A 9108-nucleotide genomic window follows, 5' to 3' on the forward strand; every position below is an offset into this window, starting at 1 on the left:
AAATTCATTAGTCTTTATGACATTGTCAAAGATATTATTACATTTCCAAAGACTAAAGGTCATGATACCAGAGAAAAAGTGGGCGTTAAAGACATTCAGAAGCCGTATAATTGGAAAAGAACAATTTTCCATAGAATGGTTTGATCCAAAATATTTAAATTTCTTGCGTAATATCTTACGTTCTATAGAGACCAAGAAGGTGTTTTAGAAATTATCTAATTTTCCTATTACACTGATGGACTTTCATTACACTAACTCAACTTCCTCGCGCGTACCACAAATATTTCCCTATTTATGGATCTCCTGCGACTTTCCAGTCAACGAGGCGCATGCCAATCTCCGGAGACCAGATAGGTGATATTGTTTGGCAAAAAATGGCAAACTTTTGTCTCCTCTCTGCAAATAAAGACTTATCCCAATCGAGGCATTACGCCTGTATACACAGCACGCAGACAATTTATAAAATTCCATCATGTACTGGTTGGTGGGACTTTACAGGAGATTCGCAGAGTGAAACAGATGGGACTTTGCTCTTGAGTCTGTCGGCAAAAAAGAAAAACTTTTTAAGTATTTAAATAGAGGCCATACATTTTAGTATGCCGCAGAGAAATTTCTTGCAGACAAACTTCGATATTGAGCCACTTTATGGGATACTCTTTCATGCTTTCAATATTAATTTATTTCACATTGAAACTTAATTAATTTCCAAGTTATTTTTCGTCCATCCTCATAAAGTGGCATCCATTGCTGAGGAGTTTTGCACTTTATATGCAAATATCTCGAATGAATTAATGCCCTTAGCGTAGGTGGGAATCGATACTCCACGCCGGCAAACAACTATTATTCACCAGAGTCTTTGAGAGATTATGCGAGTGAGCGCCATAATCCACCCGGACTTATAGACTCCATTGCGATGCAACGTTGTGGCAAATATTGTAGGTCATAACTTACCAACGCCTGCAAATTGTGTAATGAAATGTAATGGAGAAATTGCGACTGTTGCTCAATACTCAAACAAAGTCCATAATCTTATTTGTTGTCCGAACTGAGTATCTGCATAAATTGCTGGTAATCTATGCTCTGCACTGAGACTATGCAACACTCTCTTTATGAATTATTTAACAAGGCACCCTCTTCATAGGTGTCAACCGCAAAAATTTCATTTTCTCACTATTTCATGCTATTGCTGTTGACGTTTCATTTTCACACCCAGAGAATATTCCCTCACTATGGGAACGAAAATGACAATTCGGCAAACTGCTGGCTCCGGGCAATTTTTAATGAGACACAAGACTAAGCATAAACCCACAAGTAAACCCATGTTGATATTCATACAAACAACTATATGCATAAAACAAGAGGGACAAATACAGCGCTACAAAATACATATGCGGGTTTTACGGCGTGGCCAAAGTAGGGACTGAATCCCGCGGATTACAAAACGAAGAATTGCTCTTTTTGGAAAATCGTACATCCAGCGATTCTCCAACATTTATGGTCACCTCCTGCCGGTGTTGAATAATAAATTTCATCGCAATGCGACTATGGGAAATGCAATTATATTTTATAAATAATCCTTATTATTGCGCTTTAAACTGGGCAACCGGACAACAGAATTGCTTATTCAACAGGACTTTTTAATATAAAATCATACAGAGCACAGCAATTATTCACTCTCTTGAAAAAGCACCAACTGGAAGATAGTGAGAACAACAGGAAGAAAGAGTATACTTTAATTCATGTGAAATGCAATAAATAATCAAGTCGAATACAAGGTTTATAAAAGAATTTAGATACGAAATTAACAACAAGAAAATTGTTTAGATTGTGAATGTTTTTTTTTTCTTCTTTGCAACAATGTGAAACACTTGAGGATAAACTCCTAAGTTACAAGTCTTCTTATGGAAACACAGAGAGAGAGTCGGGGTCCAAAATAATTTAATTCACAACGTTCACAATAGCATTTATTAGTCCAATGAGTATTATCTTGTCATTCATTCAGTTACTCGCAAGCGATTGATCAATCCGATTGGAATTGACGCTCTCTACCACGTCTGGGTAAAGGCGGAATTGTAGGACACGTACCTAGATGGCACTACTACGGGGTTAGTGAGGTACACTTGTTCGGTGAGAGCCACTGGACGGACCCTCAGACTAGCCGGAGCCACAGACTGAGGCACGGCGAGCTGCACAAAATAGTAACCATTGTTGGGTTGGCCGCGGACTCCCACTTGCTCCACTTCGCTTAAGTTCTCAGTCTCGGGGTTGGGCGTCGGAGTGTCCTCGTCCACGTCGTCATTTGGAGTGGTTGCCTCCTGAGGTGGCCCATATGCACTGTCTGGCGTGCCATAGGATGTCGCCGGTGGCTGCTGCTGTCGCTCCGTGGGCAGCGTCAGAAGGCGTCCCGAGGGTTTCCAGCCAGAAGGCGCGTATGGAGCTCCTGCGGCGGGATATGGAGCTCCAGCATCTGCTGTCTCTGTAGCATCTTCAGCATTTGTGGTGCTCTCGACTTCCTGCCGAGCGAATTGGGAGTTTCCACTGCGGAAGCGCTGCACTCGACGAAATCTTGGCGGTTCTGCCCACACTGCACCCACAATGAGCACAAGAACTAAGACACTGAATCCATTCATCTTCACGGTGGCGGCTACGGTTGATGGGACACAATTGGAGGAACTGATAGCGATCAGCAGAAAATCAATTGTTTATATAGCGACCAATTCCCATGCGATTGGCATTCAATGGGTGCCACCAATGCAAGGCTTCGCCACACACTTATGGCAGCGACATTGGCCGATTTTTTCGCGTCGCTCCACACAGAATTGGTTCCCCCGAAAAGTGAATTTTGGTCGATTGTCTCTCCCAATACCCATGGCGCCCGCTTCCAAATTTCACCATTAATTATTCATAGCGCGTCTCCGTGACGATAGACGAAGATGCCGCATGACTCGTCTTATTGTACACCGCGTCGATTTATGATTTATCGCCAACGACCAGTATCAGCCCAACAGTATGCTGATAACCAACAACTAATCAAAAGTCTCTTACCCACAAATATCCAACGTGGTGACAAAATGGAAACTTTTCAATCTAGCTCCGGCGCTCATTAATCCAATTTAATGATGACAATACATTGTTGTTAATTAAATTTCTGGATTCAAAAGAGGAATTTATCAATTTTGAGAATTCTCAGTCATCATATTCAGTGTCGAGCGTCTCCCAAGTGATTTTATTTATCATCGCAATTAATCAAGGACCTCTCCAGAAAGTCCTCACTGAAATGTGAAGATGAACGTCATACTTCTGCCTCCACGCTCATTAACGCCAACATAAACTTTTTCCCTCTTATGCTAAAGACATAATAGACATAATGAATTATCGATTCAATTATTTATTTAATACCAGAGATACATTGCACCTATTATATCACAGTATACGTATTATTTACTCGTGATGAAAGGACACAGAGTGGCAGAACGAATAGATGATAATAATGATAAATGCTATCATATTTGATAAATTATGAAGCTGTTAGAAAGTTACATTTTGTGATATATAATTTCACCCGAACATTCCAATCAGAATTAGAGAATCTCACATTGTTCTGATCTGTTCTGATTGTGTATTACTATGGATTGGTACATGTGTGGTGCTCATGTGAAAAAAGGGAAGACCCCACCCTTATGACCGGGGAATCGTGCATGTTGGGCCACAGTGTCGAAAGCAGCTGGGCAATGACCGCTTGATGTGTTTTTCCCGCACAGCTCAGGGCCCATATTTTCCCGACTGGGATGTTTGTGGGGTGCTTCAAAATGCATATGTACTTCGTGTGGAGTGGATGAAAAAAATGTGGGGGAGTTGAGCACAAGACAGTAGCATTTTTTGCTCTTCACCCCCCTGAATGGTCACAATTCGGGGGTAGTTGCTTTCACACAAGAGGCGAAAAGATAAAATATGCTACCAGATACTTGATAACAATTTTATTTTTCCTTCCTCAAAATGAAAGGGACCTTTTGTCTCCGAGAGCTTTAGGCAAGGATTGCAAGGAAATTTATTTAAAGGTCGAGCAACGACACAGACACCGCCACGAGATGAAACAATTCGTCCCATTTGGTGAGATGGTTCATGGAATAGAGAAAAAAGAAGTGCGGAGAAAGTTGGTAAGTGGGAGAGGTTTTCCGGCGAGGGTGAAAAAAAAACCAACAGAAGGGACCCCCCAGTACACATTCATGTGGAAAAATTTAGTGTGTATGAATTATCAAAGCGAAGTGTAAAACACCCTCCATGCATATTTATGTTACGTCAGTGAAATTTTGCCTTTTGAGAAAATAAGTTTTGACAGGATACATTTTTTTCTCGCAACATATAAAATTCAGCGCCTTTTTGTCGCCCATTTAGAGACAGAAAATGTCTTTCTCCAGCCTATATAGCGTTTGAAACAGTGGAAAAGGGCCCATGGTTTCAGTGAGGGGGAGAATAACTAACATAACAAATACCGCTGCAACATGACAACATTATTACACCGTATTCATTCGTGCAATATTCAGCTTTATCCGCTTTAAAGACTATTATGAATAATAAAACTGGACCTCGATTTAAAATTGTTCACTCATTTCTTCCACACACGGTAAATATTGTGCTTAGTTACATTCCCCAAAGCTCCTTACATATGTATACAGAATGGGGCATAAAATATCAAAGATCAGGAAAAAAACAACAAGGAGAAAATAGCTGAAAACACAAGCATGGTCATGAAAAAAGTTATTTTACTGATAAAATTGTCCTGCCTCGTCCTCTGAATTTGCTCTGATAAGATATTGAATTCATCATACACATTTTGCAACACATTTCACAATATTACAAAATTATTAGTTCGAAAATGGGAACGAAGAGTCGCCCATATATTTTGAGGGACAATCAATTGAATTGGAAAGTTTTCTGGAATTTCCTCAAATTGTCCACTTCAGTGAAGTGTTGGAGTATCTCGTAAAATGAGGAGTATAACTCAATTTTCAGGGAGTTTTCCACCCATCACTCCCCGAAGAGTTTTGCCAACCGAGAAGAGAGAGAGAGAGGGAGAGGAAAAAGTATAAAAAGCCTCTTCCCATTCGAAATTGAGTATCACCGATAGTTGGGTTATTTGCAATATTTCATCTTCTGAATAAAATACTCAGTCTATCCAAAGACATTTATAAAAGAATCCTCTTCTTGGAGATATGAGAATTTGGTGGAGGAGAAAAAAGTCCATCTTATTGATTGATTCCCATGGCATGCATTATTCACAATCTAAAGAATCCACCAATAAATCTTGTCTGTAGATTTCTTCACAAACACAAATTTGTTACGATTTTCCAATCATTTTTCGCTTTATGTACAGAGAAATATCTCGGTAATGTCAAAGAACATACAAGAAAGAAAGAAATTGATCAAAATATGTCTCCTACAATTGGAATATAAACAACATTCTCGAAATGTTTAGCAAGATTATTGCGAAATTTTACATTTTTCCTTTAAGATTGTAGTCTTTCCCAATGAAACTTAAAAATCTCCATGTGACTCTAAATCAACTGATCGATTTTCGTGAAAGAACCTTATTTCCACTTTTTCTCTACATTAATACTCAGTATAGCATAATATACAATATAAGATACGGGAAAAAAATGTAATATCCAGTCCAATGTAGGCAACTAAGCAAAAATAGGACTTTATTTCCAACTTTTCAATAAAAATGCTCTGTCTGCAATGCCTGGGGGCACTTCATTTTTAGATTGGGGCAGATATGAATTTTCAATTATAACCTTTTTTTCGTTGGAAAAAATTCTTGAATTCTTCTCAAATAGCACTTCTTAAGAATGTGTTCTCCAACTCAGAAAACTGACGTCTCAAGACACCAATAAGGTGCGCACTTCATGAATATTAATTAAATGTGAATCAAATCAAAAGTTGTCATCTGAATTGTATGTAATTGAAAAATTCATGAAATATCCTGCATATTTCATAGTAGGATATCATTTGTGGTTGATTTTATAAGCTTGCCACTTTGGAATAGTCAATGCATAGACACACAAAAAACTCCTGCTCTAAAAGTGGGAAAAACGGAGGTGACAGTGAAAAGTTTTCCCGTGCTTGATGCCTTTCACGTCAAAGCAATGCAGAGAGCCCTATTGTTTCCATGAAAAGTAATTTGATGCATTCATAACTTTATGTCGCATCACATGCGGTGTTCATATGCAAATGTGCTATATGACTTGGCTCATGTATAAATGACAGAGATTTTCTATATGACATCACCCCTGTCTCTCCACTGAGACTGTAGTGCTAAGGGATAAAGACGTCTGAGCTCCCCGAGAAAGCTCATACTGTGTGCCTGAAAATTAAAATTCAAGTGGGATGGCCGTGTGTTTTATTGCGGGCAAAAAAGGTGGGTATTTAGCCACAGAAGGGGAGCACACATAAACACCGAGTGTCTTTTTACAGTGTCGGCACAACGCTTTTTTGTCACGCCAATTTGAGGGTCTCCGCTTGATGAATGCTGAATGGCCGATTCAAGAGGAAAACCACCCACCAGTCTTATCACTCTCACATGTTGAATGCTTTTTGCACGAATGTCACCATCGAAGGGCTATTTAAAGTCCCCTAGATTACTCGAGTGCCTTCTATTAAATCAGAAAGCACTGTTTGGCACTCTATATGGCCTTGTGTTGCTTAATTTAATGCTCAACCATAATACCTATAGAAATAAACCACCGATGAATGTAAATTAATTATAGCTCATTTTCGAAAAGGACAACAATGTCTACAATAATATGAAGATAATCTTCGGGAAGGAATCTCTATTAGTTGCACTACAATAACCAAATCAATTTATCTATCGATATATCATATATTGTTCCTTCTCCAACCACTCAATTGAATAGAAAAGATATTTAATGAGTAGAGGCTTATAAACAGCAAACTTCAGCCTTTCACTGTGGGTTGAAGCATTAGTGCTTAATCCTATTCGTCATCGAAATAACTTTTAATTCATCTACGTTCTATTTACATAAAGGCGCTCAGACGAATTCCAGTTAAATATTGAATAAAAAAAAATCTGACATGGCAGAAATATGTAGAGATTTTATGAATATATAAATGTTTGATGGGATAATATAAAATGCAGGGAGCGCTAATAAAGAGAGGCAGAAAGAGCTTTCTGCTTTTATTTTTTTACATCGACAATCCAATTATATTTTGCATAGTTTCCAGATATTTTTACAATTTTGCTTTCATTTCTACGGCAGTCTATTGAAACTTCATCTCAACTGTTAGGGAGAAAAACGCACATGAAAAGCTGAAAGCTTGTATTGAATTTTCACATTTGACTTTTCCATCTATCGAGCTTAAGCTGTCTAATGCAATTTCCACGTTATTTGTATGCTCACATGAATGAATCTGCAGACTTTAATATTTATAGAAAATACTCCAAATCATGTGTGTATATATACATGCTATTCTCTCTATCAGAATGTGTTTTGTGGTGTATATCCACCCATTATTGATGGGAGTAAATTTACGATGCTGGGGGATGTTCGTTCGTGAGGGGGTGTGAGAAGAGACACTGAAAGGGAAATTTTATTGCTCCCTCAGGAAATCACGCTACGAGCTTTTTCTATTCGAGACATTTTCCACTGGGGTGTGATTGAGGGCTTTCTGGGGGATATTCTTTACAGCTGACTGCATTATTGAGAGTCGTCACAACTCCCGTAGTCATGCTGGATGTAAATGAAATGGACTCATTACACCTCAAATGCATCTCTTCCTCTCACTCATGTGTATCTCAAGTCGATCTTCAGTGATTTTTCCGCCCCGGGGGAGACAGAGAGAGAGAGAGAGAGAGAGAGAAAGGGAGAGAGCAAGATTGAAAAATACTCACGTAGTGTCATTGACTGAAGAACAGTTTTCTTGGAGTCCTGTTGAAAGCTTCTTTCGTTTAGCGTACTTGCAGTTTAATCTTTTGATCTGAAAAGAGACGAGAGGAAAGCGTAAAATTGTTTTCGTTCTGCTTCTTCGTCTTGGCCTAATTGATAAATATTATTTTTCATTCAATCTTGAGTCAATTTGGTGCTCTTTATTTTCTTCCTTGATGCATGAATGCGATAAGATTGAATCTCATGGGAAAAGAGAAAATTTCGTTTAGATTAAAACGTCTGCAAATAGCTTTCAGAAATAAACATTTTACCATGCTTTTGACAATTCAAATCAGACTGTTTTTGTATTACACAATAATATTAGGGTCAAATTTGAATGGAACACGAATTCAATTCAAGGCATTATTTACGCACGATGTACAAGTAATTTTGAGTGCGTCGCGTGAAATTGACTGAATTATTGACAACTGCTCTGTGACACTCACTGCTTATGTATTCCATGCAAACGATAGACAAATAGAGTGGATGATTATATAGCTTTAGCTCCATAACTTAAGATATCATGCTAGTGAAACAAAAATGATAGATAATGATTTTGTATTGAACCATTTCGTAATTAACAATACAATAATTTGTATTGCATTCTTGATTTACAACATTACTTTATGAAACTCCACTATTTCTTTGTCCCTTTTATCCGCCAAGCATTAAGTATTGGAGGAAGTTATAGGTGTATTGTATTATTATGCATTTCTTTGACTGCCTTACGTAACCTATATAATTGTCACACAGCCCGGATGGAAGCAAAACGGTGAGGTATGAAAGTGCAATGTTTTCTGGGCTTCCCTTCAATTGGCAACTTAATTGAGAGTACACAATGCGAAATGCTCTCCCAACAGAGATGTGTGTACCACACCGTTTCAATGATCTATATGTACACACTACAAATGAACGAGAAAAATATACAAACAGCTAGTTTGAAAATTGAAGTCCGATAAACTATCCAAGTAGAACATTGCATTTACCAGTCCATTACTCTTTTTTGTCCTTCGCATCTCTGGTCCCCAGAAAGGATGTCGAAAGTGTCGTTTGGTTTGTACATTTTCCACATTCGTGCGCCACTATCCATCAATGACACTTGATGTGGTGGCACAATGATGGCGAATCGATACACGATTAGTTCTTTCTGCATTATACGACTTTT

General features: G+C 38.4%; 1 protein-coding gene across 1 annotated transcript; it reads right to left on the reverse strand.

Annotated features, from left to right (window-relative positions):
• Window positions 1–1928: 1928 nt before the first annotated feature.
• LOC132257250 (uncharacterized) lies at window positions 1929–7747 on the reverse strand. Its single transcript, XM_059754092.1, has 2 exons — window positions 7705–7747; window positions 1929–2644 (listed from the first exon to the last, which is right to left on the reverse strand). Exons 1-2 carry the CDS (start codon window positions 7745–7747, stop codon window positions 2046–2048), a joined length of 642 nt encoding a protein of 213 aa, XP_059610075.1. The 3' UTR covers window positions 1929–2045.
• Between the last annotated feature and the right edge of the window lie 1361 nt (window positions 7748–9108).

The sequence above is a fragment of the Phlebotomus argentipes genome, unplaced genomic scaffold, assembly GCF_947086385.1.
Source record: "Phlebotomus argentipes unplaced genomic scaffold, Phlebotomus argentipes genome assembly contig_6, whole genome shotgun sequence".
NCBI lineage: Eukaryota > Metazoa > Arthropoda > Insecta > Diptera > Psychodidae > Phlebotomus > Phlebotomus argentipes.